This window comes from Corythoichthys intestinalis, chromosome 5 (assembly GCF_030265065.1).
Source record: "Corythoichthys intestinalis isolate RoL2023-P3 chromosome 5, ASM3026506v1, whole genome shotgun sequence".
NCBI lineage: Eukaryota > Metazoa > Chordata > Actinopteri > Syngnathiformes > Syngnathidae > Corythoichthys > Corythoichthys intestinalis.
Window position 1 is genome coordinate 3,360,955 of NC_080399.1, and position 15,573 is coordinate 3,376,527.

The 15,573-nt window shown below is 39.0% G+C and overlaps 1 protein-coding gene across 2 annotated transcripts in view; it reads right to left on the reverse strand.

Moving 5' to 3' along the window:
* The window catches only part of LOC130916545 (outer dense fiber protein 3-like), a 30,669-nt gene that overhangs the window by 11,767 nt on the left and 3,329 nt on the right, over positions 1 to 15,573 (reverse strand). For both annotated transcript variants that reach the window (XM_057837346.1, XM_057837347.1), the window contains exons 4-7: positions 15,314 to 15,428; positions 12,115 to 12,321; positions 11,925 to 12,032; positions 1,599 to 1,720 (exon numbers count right to left, since the gene is read on the reverse strand). In XM_057837346.1, the coding sequence (XP_057693329.1) occupies positions 1,599 to 1,720; positions 11,925 to 12,032; positions 12,115 to 12,321; positions 15,314 to 15,428 (552 nt within the window). The remainder of the gene's footprint in view (positions 1 to 1,598; positions 1,721 to 11,924; positions 12,033 to 12,114; positions 12,322 to 15,313; positions 15,429 to 15,573) is intronic.

Sequence of the window (15,573 nt, forward strand, 5' to 3'; positions counted from 1 at the left end):
CCACATAAGGCCTTAAGTTGTTTCAGCTAATACATGTTTGTGTATGCATTTGTAATTAAGTTTACAGCTACAGTTGGTGGAGTTACAGTGCCTTGCAAAAGTATTCGGCCCCCTTGAACCTTTCGCCACATTTCAGGCTTCAAAGATAAAGATATAAAATTTTTATTTTTTATCAAGAATCAACAACAAGTGGGACACAATCGTGAAGTGGAACAACATTTATTGGATAATTTAAACTTTTTAAACAAATAAAAAACTGAAAAGTGGGGCGTGCAATATTATTCGGCCCCCTTGCGTTAATACTTTGTAGCGCCACCTTTTGCTCCAATTACAGCTGCAAGTCGCTTGGGGTATGTTTCTATCAGTTTTGCACATCGAGAGACTGACATTCTTGCCCATTCTTCCTTGCAAAACAGCTCGAGCTCAGTGAGGTTGGATGGAGAGTGTTTGTGAACAGCAGTCTTCAGCTCTTTCCACAGATTCTCGATTGGATTCAGGTCTGGACTTTGACTTGGCCATTCGAACACCTGGATACGTTTATTTTTGAACCATTCCATTGTAGATTTGGCTTTATGTTTTGGATCATTGTCCTGTTGGAAGATAAATCTCCGTCCCAGTCTCAGGTCTTGTGCAGATACCAACAGGTTTGTTCCTGTATTTGGCTGCATCCATCTTCCCGTCAATTTTAACCATCTTCCCTGTCCCTGCTGAAGAAAAGCAGGCCCAAACCATGATGCTGCCACCACCGTGTTTGACAGTGGGGATGGTGTGTTCAGGGTGATGAGCTGTGTTGCTTTTACGCCAAACATATCGTTTTGCATTGTGGCCAAAAAGTTCAATTTTGGTTTCATCTGACCAGAGCACCTTCTTCCACATGTTTGGTGTGTCTCCCAGGTGGCTTGTGGCAAACTTTAAACCAGACTTTTTATGGATATCTTTGAGAAATGGCTTTCTTCTTGCCACTCTTCAGGTGCATTTATACGGAGACTTGATTACACACAGGTGGATTCTATTTATCATCATCGGTCATTTAGGACAACATTGGATCATTCGGAGATCCTCACTGAACTTCTGGAGTGAGTTTGCTGCACTGAAAGTAAAGGGGCCGAATAATATTGCACGCCCCACTTTTCAGTTTTTTATTTGTTAAAAAAGTTTAAATTATCCAATAAATGTTGTTCCACTTCACGATTGTGTCCCACTTGTTGTTGATTCTTGACAAAAAAATTAAATTTCATATCTTTATGTTTGAAGCCTGAAATGTGGGGGCCGAATACTTTTGCAAGGCACTGTATGTGTTAACGATTTTCTATGAGAATTGTAAATACATTGGCATTCGTAGCATTTAAGCTAACGGACATTTATTCGGCAAATTAGGCTAATTAAATCTACTTAATTTACATATTGATCAGACTACATTGACGCTTGACCACCAATTACTTTGTGTCAAGTGTTTTAATGTTAAAATCCGTGGGGTTTAGAACACAAGTGAAATTATATTTTGTCCTAAATCTATTGGAGGTGGTGGTGGTGGCGTCGTTTTATTTTTTTACAATTAAAAATTATCAACATTGCTGTGTTTTGGACAAGATTCCTACCTTTGAGTAGTCACCCATGAAGTTGCCTAACTTATTTCGACCGTAGAGCGAGTGTGCCGGTGCTGCACGGATATTAACAGTTTTGGGTCCAAAGACAGGAGGTAGAGTGTTGGATGCTGGACCTGCAAGCACACACAGAAATAATTATGATTGGTTGTAGGCCTGTCGCTATAACAAATTTTAGTGGGCGATAAATTATCTCACAAACTATTGCGATATGCGATATCCCCAAATTTTTCTTTAACCAATTTACAATAACACAGTATATATTAATAATACTAAGTAATATTAGGTACACCCATTTAAACGCAATAAACGTTTACTCTTAAATGAAAAAAATACTTAAGAAATCCCAACTAAAAACAATAGACCATGCCTCTTTTAAGTAAAAGACAACAATATTAATACTGCACAGAAACACAGAATACATAAAATGTCTTTTCAAGGAAAGATAAAATTGCACTTGAATAACTTAAGCATTTAGGCACAGAGGTATAAAGTTGTAGTAACACAAACAATTGCACTTCAGCAACAACAGAGAAAAATAGATTAATTAAGTAGCAGTAACACAAATTTGGCTTCACTAAGCCTAGGTCCATACTGCAGGTCTTAATGCACAAATCCGATTTTTGTCATGTCTGGTTTTTTTGGCGTGTCCGTTCGGACTGCCTTTGTCCTTGGAGCCCGTTCAAGTATCACACATACGCACTAATTCGCAGTCCGAGATGTGCTCAGCAAAGTGACCGCATGTGCTGAAACATCACAACAAATTACACATGCTAGCTGTATGTCATTCAGGGCGGGCCCAGGCCATTTGGGGGCCCTAAGCAAAATAATGCCTAGGGGCCCATACAGTGCCTTGCAAAAGTATTCGGCCCCCTTGAATCTTGCAACCTTTCGCCACATTTCAGGCTTCAAACATAAAGATATGAAATTTAATTTTTTTGTCAAGAATCAACAACAAGTGGGACACAATCGTGAAGTGGAACAACATTTATTGGATAATTTAAACTTTTTTAACAAATAAAGAACTGAAAAGTGGGGCGTGCAATTTTATTCGGCCCCTTTACTTTCAGTGCAGCAAACTCACTCCAGAAGTTCAGTGAGGATCTCTGAATGATCCAATGTTGTCCTAAATGACCGATGATGATAAATAGAATCCACCTGTGTGTAATCAAGTCTCCGTATAAATGCACCTGCTCTGTGATAGTCTCAGGGTTATGTTTAAAGTGCAGAGAGCATTATGAAAACCAAGGAACACACCAGGCAGGTCCGAGATACTGTTGCGGAGAAGTTTAAAGCCGGATTTGGATACAAAAAGATTTCCCAAGCTTTAAACATCTCAAGGAGCACTGTGCAAGCCATCATATTGAAATGGAAGGAGCATCAGACCACTGCAAATCTACCAAGACCCGGCCGTCCTTCCAAATTTTCTTCTCAAACAAGGAGAAAACTGATCAGAGATGCAGCCAAGAGGCCCATGATCACTCTGGATGAACTGCAGAGATCTACAGCTGAGGTGGGAGAGTCTGTCCATAGGACAACAATCAGTCGTCCACTGCACAAATCTGGCCTTTATGGAAGAGTGGCAAGAAGAAAGCCATTTCTCAAAGATATCCATAAAAAGTCTGGTTTAAAGTTTGCCACAAGCCACCTGGGAGACACACCAAACATGTGGAAGAAGGTGCTCTGGTCAGATGAAACCAAAATTGAACTTTTTGGCCACAATGCCTAACGATATGTTTGGCGTAAAAGCAACACAGCTCATCACCCTGAACACATCATCCCCACTGTCAAACATGGTGGTGGCAGCATCATGGTTTGGGCCTGCTTTTCTTCAGCAGGGACAGGGAAGATGGTTAAAATTGACGGGAAGCTGGATGCAGCCAAATACAGGAACATTCTGGAAGAAAACCTGTTGGTATCTGCACAAGACCTGAGCCTGGGACGGAGATTTATCTTCCAACAGGACAATGATCCACAACATAAAGCCAAATCTACAATGGAATGGTTCAAAAATAAACGTATCCAGGTGTTAGAATGGCCAAGTCAAAGTCCAGACCTGAATCCAATGGAGAATCTGTGGAAAAAGCTGAAGACTGCTGATCACAAACACTCTCCATCCAACCTCACTGAGCTCGAGCTGTTTTGCAAGGAAGAATGGGCAAGAATGTCCGTCTCTCGATGTGCAAACCTGACAGAAACATACCCCAAGCGACTTGCAGCTGTAATTGGAGCAAAAGGTGGCGCTACAAAGTATTAACGCAAGGGGGCCGAATAATATTGCACGCCCCACTTTTCAGTTTTTTATTTGTTAAAAAAGTTTAAATTATCCAATAAATTTTGTTCCACTTCATGATTGTGTCCCACTTGTTGTTGATTCTTGAAAAAAAATTAAAATTTTATATCTTTATGTTTGAAGCCTGAAATGTGGCGAAAGGTTGCAAGGTTCAAGGGGGCCGAATACTTTTGCAAGGCACTGTATTTTTCGTCAGTGTACTGCGAAACCCATACATGCAATCCAACCCAATCCAATCAGATTTTTCGTTTCTCTGCTCCAGAGGGATAAATTCTCTTCGACATATCCGTGCATCCATTTTCCAAGGAAGTTTGAGCACCAATCATTTCAAAGCAGGTTCAACGTCACTCCCCAGGTTGCCAGATTGTAATGACAAGAAAATGGATGTTTGCACCGATAAACGGCAATGCGCGACACATTATTCACGATGCTCTATTAACAACATACAAAATGAGGTTGCCAGATTGGGGGCTCTTAGTGGTCAGGGGCCCTAAGCAGCTGCATAGTTTGCGTATGGGCTGGGCCGGCCTTGATGTCATTCCAGGGTGATCATATTTTATCATCATATTCAAAGTTTATATGGACTGATAGAACGCATACACGCACGCACATAAGCCTTGAATTGTGTGCATGACATGTCGTGGGTGTGTCAATTTGCCCCGTCTCGGCCATGTAAGCAATACTGAAATATTGCTCATTCGGCGCATAGAATGAAAATCGGAAATTGTCAGGCTTATCCTTTTCTTCCTTTATTTATTTATTTATTTTTTTATGACCGTGTTCAAGCCCGCTTCGTGCATAAAAGCAGAGTTCAAGCTAGAAGCTAATGCTTTCACGTTGCTTATGTCATTGCTGCATGAATTCCAATTCGCCAGCCACATTCTGGAAAAATGTGGCCCAGATCGAATTTAGACCACATAAGAAAGTGACCCAGATCGGATTTGAAATGTTCCAGTTCTATGCGACTTGTCACGTTCGGACCATCAAGTTAATGCCTCACTCGAGTCGGAAAAACACGAAAAAAATCGGATTCATGCATTAAGACCTGTAGTATGAACGTAGCCTTAGGCTAGGTTCAAATGTGTGAAACGAACATACCCAGAAGTCAATAAAACAGTGAATCCTCATCACAGCATATTGCGCTGTTGGTAACAAGGAAGCCGAACTTTTAACAGCATGTCCGCCGCACATCTGCTGCACGCACGCACGCACGCACGCACGCGAGACGATAAATCGCAGCGGGAAAATTACCGCCTTCATTTTCCTTTACCGTGCGAGAAATGGAATTATTGCATATTGCGACAGGCTTACTTGGTTGTCTCCTAAAGGTTATCATAAGTGATTATCCTTTGGTGTGGCACCTTCATGCTCGTCAAACGAGCTGACACAGATGCTGCCAATTGCGAATGCTGAACTTGTTCAATTGCAATGTGTTTTAATAAGGAAAATAGCATTGTATGATAATATAGATCATTTCACCCTTGTATTGTGTTGGGGTCAGAATTGGCCCATTTTTGTATGCAAAAATCAATGGTACTTTTGACATATCCAAACTTGAAGACGGGTCAATCTTGACCCAAAAACAATACACTGCAAACACTGCCCCAAAAGCAAGAGGAACTGACCTAAAATGAACAGGAAGTGACCCAGGAATGCCCTAAATCAGGGGTCCCCAACCTATTCCACAAAGGCCCACTGTGGGTGCAGGATTTCATTCCTACCAAACAAGATGACAACAATTTATTTCCAATCTGGTGTTTTAAAGTGCAATCAGTTGATTGCAGTCAGGTGTGGCTTGTTTTAGCAGAAGCCTCATTGGTTCAACTGTCTCTGCTGGATCAGCTGGAACAAAAACCAGGACCCACAGTGGGCCTTGAGGACTGGGTTGGAGACCCCTGCCCTAAATGACAGGTAGTAACTCTAAAGTAAGAAAATAATAAAACCTCTCCTAAAAAAACCGAATCTAGATGCCTCAACCATTAGTAATTACAGGCCAATATCAAATCTGACATTCCTGGGGAAAATTATCGAAAGGGTTGTGTTCGAACAGATCCAGACTTTTATGATGCAAAACAATCTTTTTAACTCATTTCAGTCTGGATTTCGGCCACAACACAGCACCGAGACCGTGCTTATCAAAGTCCTAAATGATATTCGTCGGAATACCGATGCAGGCAAATCATCTGTTCTGTTACTATTGGATCTCAGCGCCGCATTTGACACAGTTGATCACAACATACTACTCAGCAGATTGGAACAGTGGGTAGGGCTTACTGACACTATTCTTCAGTGGTTCACATCCTATTTACATGATAGGGATTTCTTTGTGTCAATTGGAAACTATCAGTCAGAACGAACCAAATTCACGTGTGGAGTCCCTCAAGGGTCAATTCTTGGACCACTCTTATTTAACATCTATATGCTTCCGTTAGCTCAGATAATGGAACAGTATGACATCTCCTATCACGCCTATGCAGATGACACACAACTGTGTCCCCACATGATTATAGTCCCTTAGTCTCCCTGAGTAAATGCATTCATCAAATCAATGAATGGATGTGCCAGAATTTTCTCCAGTTAAATGTGGAGAAGACAGAGGTGATCATTTTTGGGCCAAAAAAGGAAAGGTCAAAGATAAGCAGGCAACGTAGCACAATGTCACTTACAGATACAAATCAAGTCAGAAACCTTAGCGTAATTATTGACTCAGACCTAAAATTTGATAGCCATCTAAAGTCCGTCACTAAATCTGCTTATTACCACCTAAAAATATAACCAGAATTAAGGGGCTTCTGACTCAACAAGACATGGAAAAACTTATGCATGCATTCATTTTCAGCAGATTAACGGTATATTTACGGGTCTTGATAAAAAAAATCAGTCAGGAAGCTGCAGCTAGTACAGAATGCTGCAGCCAGAGTCCTCACAAATACAAGGAAGCTGGACCACATTACACCGGTTTTGAAATCGCTACACTGGCTTCCAGTGAGTCAAAGGACTATAAAATACTACTGCTTGTCTACAAAACACTTAATGGCCTCGGACCAAAATACATGCTTGACTTGTTAGATTCCTATGAGACATCTAGACCCCTAAGGTCGTCTGGAACCGGTCTTCTGCATGTTCCAAGAACAAGAACCAAGCAGGGTGAGGCAGCATTTAGTTATTATGCTCCTCACCTCTGGAACAAGTTACCTGAACGTCTGAAGTATGCTCAAACTGTTAGCTCTTTTAAATCAGGGCTAAAAACGCTTTTGTTTAGCACTGCATATAGAACTGTCTATATATTCCAATGTACTTGCTTTCTATTCCTCTTGTGCTTATTTATCTCCATTGCTGATTCCAATTATTAGTAGTAATAGTAGTTTTTGTTTTATTTTTATTTATTTATTTTTATTCTATTTGTGATTAAAAGCGATTTTTATGTATAATTTTATTTCCGATTTTGATTGCCTTGGTTTTTACATTGTATTTATTTAAATGTGATTTTTAGGATCTTCATGTGATGTAAAGCACTTTGAATTGCCTTGTGTTGAATTGTGCTATATAAATAAATTTGCCTCGCCTTGCCTATTTGCAGGCCATGACATTGACTGGATGAGACTCTCTCCAAGGAATGCTTCAATAGTTTTAGCTCTGTGGCATGATGCATTGTCATCTTGGAAAATGAAAAACATATTTTCAATTGAAGGGATAAGAAAGCTGTCTAAAACTTCAATGTAAACTTGTACATTTATTGAAGATTTAAGAGTCAAGAATCTGCACTGGACAAGGTGATGATGCTGGAACTATTGTTGGTGCTGATCCAGTGAGATTTACAAAGATGACTGCCGGAAGAAAACATCAAAATTCCCTCAGTCCTTGATGATATGGGGCTGCATGTCAGGCAAAGTCACTGGTGGTTAAATCTTCAATAAATGCACAAGTTTACATTGAAATTTTAGACAGCTTTCTTATCCCTCTAATTGAAAATGTTTGCCATTTTCCAAGATGACAATGCATCATGCCACAGAGCTAAGCTACTTCAATGTGACCGGCATTGTCAGATTGTTTAAAGAGGAAGAAAGTGGGCGAGCTAGAGAGAGGGAGCGAGATCGGTGAGTTGGGAAAGTGCGCGTAGTTGAGTGGCCGCATCCCCCACGTTTTTATTTTGGTCAATTAAAAGTATCCATAAAGAGCCATCCGACGCCTTTCGGCGTTTTTATGCAGGCTGCCGCCTTCCTGAGGATGAAATCGGACAAACCAACGACAACGAGCCAAGTGAATCGCCGGTTCACGCCTCACTACGGCGAGGAGTTGAAAACACCGCCAATTACCAAAAAGGGCAGAATTGGTAACACGTGAAAGTGGCATAAAGCCAAAAAAGCAGACCAGAATAGCCAGAGCCTGGAATTATTTCAAGGAAAATATGGAGGGTGCCACTGTGTGTACTCTTTGCTAAGATGAGCTCGCATACCACGGTAGCACGTCGGCTATGAACGAACACTAGAAGCACCGTCACCCAAGTGTAATTTCAGAAGACAACAAGACACAACCAGCTAGCGGATTGTAAGTCCATACAACTTTCTTACGATTTTTTATGAAAGTTGCCTTTATGTGCGTTGTATCAACGTGCATTTGTATTTAATAAAATTATATATAATATAATTACATAATATTTTTTAAAGATTATTATTAATTTTATTAGGATCATGGAAGCTCCCACTTGGAGAAAATATATACATATATCCTGTATATACATAATATAATAAAAAATATGGAAACAGCACTGGCCTGCTTACTGTAATCCATGACTGCACTAATGTTAGTTTATATTTATAAAGTATTATTGTGTGTATACTAGGGCTGTCAAAATGATCGCGTTAACGGGCGGTAATTAATTTTTTAAATTAATCACGGTAAAATATTTGACGCAATTAACGCACATGCCCCGCTCAAACAGACTAAAATGACAGTACAGTGTGATGTCCTCTTTTTGTGGTTTTTTTGTTTTGTTGCCCTCTGCTGGCGCTTCGGTGCGACTGATTTTATGGGTTTCAGCACCATGAGAATTGTGTAATTATTGACATCAACAATGGCGAGCTACTAGTTTATTTTTTGATTGAAAATTTTACAAATTTTAATAAAACGAAAACATTAAGAGGGGTTTTAATATTCTATAACTTGTACTAACATTTATCTTTTAAGAACTACAAGTCTTTCTATCCATGGATCGCTTTAAGAGAATGTTAATGCCGTCTTGTTGATTTATTGTTATAATAAACAAATACAGTACTTAGGTACCGTATGTTGAATGTATATATCGTCTTGTGTCTTATCTTTCCATTCCAACAATAATTTACAGACGTCAAAAATATGGCATATTTTATAGATGGTTTGAATTGCGATTAAATACGATTAATTAATTTTTAAACTGTAATTACATCGATTAAAAATTTTAATCGTTTGACAGCCCTAGTATATACATATAGTAGTATATCATAAAATGAATACTATATATTTTAATTTTTGTTACTATGACTATGTGTGCCTTTCATTCAGAATAACTGTGGTAATATTTCAGTTAAATTCAGTGTGCCCTCTGCTTTATCTATTTTCAGGTTAAAACAAACAAAAGTTGAACAGTTTTTCCCCTCCCCAAAAAATGTAGAATGCACACCAGAAAGAGCATCTGAACTCACACAAAGGATTCTGAAAATGATTGTCCGGGACATGAGGCCCATTGCAATTCATTTTAAAATTTAGAACACTATAGACATACCACAAAAAGAGTAAGTATTGTTTTGACTCCTGTTAAAAAGGTGAAGTCACAGTGTTTCTGTTTACATTTTTTTGCACTAGTTAATGCCAGCAGCATTTGACCTCATTGTTTGTGATTTATTATTGATATTTGTTATTTAGTTATACGTTAATAAAGATTTTAAGTGTTCCAAAATGTTTTTTGTGAATTAATAACAACAACAAAAAAATTATTAGTCGACTAATCGTAAAAATAGTCGTCCGACTAATCGGGAGGAAATTAGTCATTTGGGACAGCCCCAGTCCACAGCAAGACTCTGACCTGCAAGGATGATCTGGCAACTGCAATCAAAGAGAGTTGGCACCAAATTGATGAAGAATACTCATCAAGTCCATGCCTCAGAAACTGCAAGCTGTCATAAAAGCCAGAGGTGGTGCTACTAAATACTAGAAATGTGTTTTGATTGTTATTTTATTGTTTGTTTCTCGTGATTCCATATTTTTTTCCTCAGAATGGAGTGATTCCATATACAGTTGTGGTCAAAAGTTTACATACACTTGTGAAGAACATAATGTCATGGCTCTCTTGAGTTTCCAGCTATTTCTACAACTCTGATTTTTCTCCTATAGAGTGATTGGAACAGATACTTTTATTATGGGTTAACAGAAAAAGTGATCAAATCTGCTGGGTCAAAAATATACATACATGGATCTGAAAAAGCGAATCATTGACTTGAACAAGTCAGGAAAGTCACTTGAAGCCATTTCAAAGCAGCTGCAGGTCCCAAGAGCAACAGTGCAAACAATTGTTTGTAAGTACAAAGTGCATGGCACGGTTTTGTCACTGCCACGATCAGGAAGAAGACGCAAGCTATCACCTGCTGCTGAGAGAAAATTGGTCAGGAGGGTGAAGATTCAACCGAGAATCACCAAAAAGCAGATCTGCCAAGAATTAGAAGCTGCTGGAACACAGGTGTCAGTGTCCACAGTCAAGCGTGTTTTGCATCTCCATGGACTGAGAGGCTGCCGTGCAAGAAGGAAGCCCTTGCTCCAAAAGCGGTACCTTAAGGCTCGACTGAAGTTTGCTGCTGATCACATGGACAAAGATAAGACCTTCTGGAGGAAAGTTCTGTGGTCAGACGAAACAAAAATCCAGCTGTTTGGCCACAATGCCCAGCAATATGTTTGGAGGAGAAAAGGTGAGGCCTTTAACCCTAAGTACACCATGCCTACCGTCAAGCACGGTGGTGGTAGTATTATGCTGTGGGGCTGTTTTGCTGCCAATGGAACTGGTGCTTTACAGAGAGTAAATGGATTAATGAAGAAGGAGGATTACCTTCAAATTCTTCAAGATAACCTAACGTCATCAGCCCGAAGATTGGGTATTGGGCGCAGTTGGGTGTTCCAACAGGACAATGACCCCAAACACACATCAAAAGTGGTAATGGAATGGCTAAATCAGGCTAGAATTAAGGTTTTCGAATGGCCTTCCGGAAGTCCTGACTTAAATCCCATTGAGAACTTGTGGACAATGCTGAAGAAACAAGTCCATGTCAGAAAGCCATCAAATTTAACTGAACTGCACCAATTCTGTCAAGAGGAGTGGTCAAAGATTCAACCAGAAGCTTGCCAGAAGCTTGTGGATGGCTACCAAAAGCACCTAATTGAAGTGAAAATGGCCAAGGTACATGTTACCAAATATTAGCGCTACTGTATGTATATTTTTGACCCAGCAGATTTGATCACTTTTTTCTGTTCACCCATAATAAAGTCATAAAAGAACCAAGCTTCATGAATGTTTTTTGTGACAAAGAAGTATCTGTTCCAATCACTCTATCAGAGAAAAATCAGAGTTGTAGAAATAACTGGAAACTCAAGAGAGCCATGACATTATGTTCTTCACAAGTGTATGTAAACGTTTGACCACAACTGTACATTTCCCCGCACTTGCTCTATAAAAGTAACATTTACTAACCACCACAATGTTTGTTATTCATTTCTTTTAGTGTTTCTGAATGCTAAAGAGTTGCACTTTTGAACTAATTCATTATTTTTTCAAGCTTTTTATCCGCGTTTGTTCTACATGATAAAATGTCTGAGTGAGTGCTCGTCTGAGACTGGTTATTCCATACTTTTTGCTAGTTTTGTTTCAGCTTGTGTCTGTGTGGCACCATGATGCCACTCAAAGGTCATTCTTGGTATTACAACAAGCAATCAGTATGACGCTAGAGCAGTCACATTTAGCAGTAACAAACACAAAAATAAATAAAATTAAAAAAGTAAATTACCAGGTGTAGTCTGGTTGCTAAACGGAGTTTGCTTCCACCTTCCAGACAATGTATAAGAAGGAGAAGAATGGTAAGTGACCTTGTCTGAACTTTCAGGGTGGTAATGATCTAAAAACGTCAAAAGAAAATGTCATTATTCCCCAGGTAGTAGCTGAAAAACATCTGGCAGCGTGGTTCGGGTCACACTCACTGGGCGCAGGCACTTGGGGACGTGCAAAATCTTTGGGACGAGTGCCAAATGAAAACGCCGGCGTCCCGTCCCGGCCAGTTTTCGTGATGTTGGACGGGATGAGATGCTTCGGTCCCGGCGAGATTTCTTGCATATTACCTGTGTCATGGTTCGCCCGAAAACTGTAACTCGGCGCTTTGTATTTGGTCGGATCATGTAGAGTCGAACCTGGAAGAAACAAATAATGTTTTTTAATTAGTTGTCAATACCAATATTGGTACTAGAGTCATGATAATGACTTTTTAATCGATAACCGACATTGTCCAACTACAAAAAATTATTTTTCAATCATTTATTGTTCATTTAATTTCTGCACCTCGAATGCAAATGGTCTGCTCAAATATCAAATTACAAAGTTACAAACATCTTAGTTTGGAGACATCTAAGCGGAACTGCTGTGCTAAGCTGTGACCAGCCCTTGCACAACAACAGAAGCCTTCTACATTCTTTGAAAGGAACATGCATATTGGCCCAAAAACCGTAATGAAAAACCGAAATCGATATGAGCTGATATCATTTTAAAATGCATTATCGGCCGATATTATCGTATAGCCGAGAATATCGGACAACTCTATACCGATACAGCGCTAAAATGACGTCATCAGTATCGGGGAGTACGAAGAAATAATGTGCTGACTGTGCAATATCTACTGAGCACCTATTGAGACATTGACAGAAATAAGAAATCTGGTGTGCACCAGACACTATCTGGTAAACATTAGCATAATGTTATATAATGCTAATGTTTACAATAATTAGCTAACTTGCATAGCAAAAGTCCGCTAGCTTAAATTCTATATAATGCTAATATTAACAGTTGGCTAACTTGCATAGCCAAAGCACGCAAGCTTTAATGCTATATAATGCCAATGTTTATAATAATTAGCTAACTTGCACAGCAAAAGTCTACTAGCTTAAATGCGATATAATGCTAATGTTTACAATAATTAGCTAACTTGCACAGCAAAAGTCCACTAGCTTATATGCTATATAATGCTAATGTTAACAACAGTTGGCTAACTTGCATAGCAAAAGTCTGCTACCTTAAATGCTATATAATGCTAATGTTTACAATAATTAGCTAACTTGCACAGCAAAAGTCCACTAGCTTAAACGCTATATAATGCTAATGTATACAACAATTAGCTAACTTGTATAGCAAAAGTCCGCTAGCTTAAATGCTATATTATGCTAATCTTTCCAACAATTGGCTTACTTGCTAAGAAAAAACGCGCAAGCTTAAATGCTATATTATGCTAATGTTTACAACAATTGGCTAACTTGCATAGCAAAAGTACGCAAGCTTTAATGCTATATAATGCTAATGTTTATAATAATTAGCTAACTTGCACAGCAAAAGTCTACTAGCTTAAATGCTATATAATGCTTATGTTTACGATAATTAGCTAACTTGCACAGCAAAAGTCCACAAGCTTAAATACTATATAATGCTGTTAACAACAGTTGGCTAACTTGAATAGCAAAAGTCCGCTACCTTAAATGCTATATAATGCTAATGTTTACAATAATTAGCTAAATTGCACCGCAAAAGTCCACTAGCTTAAATGCTATATAATGCTAATGTTTACAACAATTGGCTAACTTGTATAGCAAAAGTCCGCTCGCTTAAATGCTATATTATGCTAATCTTTCCAACAATTGGCTTACTTGCTAAGAAAAAACGTGCAAGCTTAAATGCTATATTATGCTAATGTTTACAACAATTGGCTAACTTGCATAGCAAACGTCTGCTAGCTTAAATGCTATATAATGCTAATTTTTACAATGATTAGCTAACTTGCATAGGAAAAGTCCGCTATCTTAAATGCTATATTATGCTAATGTTTACAACAATTGGCTAACTTGCATAGCAATAGTCCCCTAGCTTAATTGCTATACAATGCTAATGTTTACGACAATTAGCTAATTTGCATAGCAAAAGTCCGATAGCATTATATACCATTTAAGCTAATGTTTGCAACAATTGGCTAACTTGCATAGCAAAAGTCCGCTAGCTTAAATGCTATATAATGCTAATGTTTACAACAATTAACTAACTTGCCATGCAAAAGTCAGCTAGCTTGTGTGCGATACAATGCCAATGTTTACAACAATTGGCTTACTTTCATGGCAAAAGTCCGCTAGCTGAAATGCTTTATAATGCTAATGTTTACAAGATAAGTCTTTGGTGCGTACCAGAATGCTTAAATTTATTTTATTTCTGTCGATGTCCCTTTAGGGGCTGCATAAATATCTACTCATCGAGACCAAGATTCCAACCGCTGGTCGCCCTGCCCAAGATGGCTGCTTGCTACGCTTGCCACCGTAGAAAAAAAGAGAGCTTGTCACCCTTCCTGAGATGATAGACGTCAACTCCGGTGGCGTCCAATCATCCTTCTGTTGTTCGTTCATTCGCCCTTCCCATTCAAAATGGATTGGACGCCTAGTGCAGTCATTGGTAGATTAATTAGGGCAGCTATGATTAATTTACAAATCGATTAGTCAATGAATCATCATATTTTTATAGTCAATCAACCATCTAGAGATATTGTTGACCTCAAAATTGGTTAGCCTCAATTTTGGGAGGGTCTTAAGTAGTGCCGGAACGATTAATCGATTAACTCGAGTAATTCGATCAGAAAAAAAGCTTCAAATCAAAATTTGCTGCTTCGAATATTCGTTTAATTAGAGTGGCGTTGCAACGACTTGTTTCGAAAGTTTGCATTTAGTTTTATTGTTTTGGGTGGATACACTGCCCTCTAGTGGCAACAGTGAATATGACATAACTCATGTAAAATGGATGTAATCCAGCTGCTCCCTGTTAAGACCAACATAAAGTTGTAAATTTTTGTTAGAGCAATTTTTTTTTATGTATTCGGAATTTTGTTTTGAGGTATATTTAGCCTATTTAGCACAGCCTTAGTGTCCTAAATGTATTGAGTTAACGGTCTCCAGCGTCTTGAGTTAAGAAACCCGAGTTCGTCTAACCCCGACTTAACTCGCGCAGCCTTATTTAGTTTTTTACTTATCAGTACTTATCATATCGGTACCACACAGATACCACACAGCCGGTATTGGTGCAACATGTTATATGACTGTATTATCGTCAACGGCAGCAAATGAATAAACAGTTGGAGGCGGGAACAAAAGTGAGTTATACCCGTCAATGAAGGCAGTGCATACTTTGGCCCTGGGCTGCTATAGAAGGCAGCTATGGGCCCTCGCGGTCTGTGAGGCCTCCATGTTCCTACCCAAGGCTCTACATTAGGCATCATCTGGAACACAGGTTCAAATACGTTAAAAATCATAAAACAAAGATAAATCAATTTAAAAAAAACACTTGCGTATATAAGGGTGTCAAACTCATTCTGATTCACATACCACATTTATGGCGATTTGATCTCACGTGTTATTTTTGGT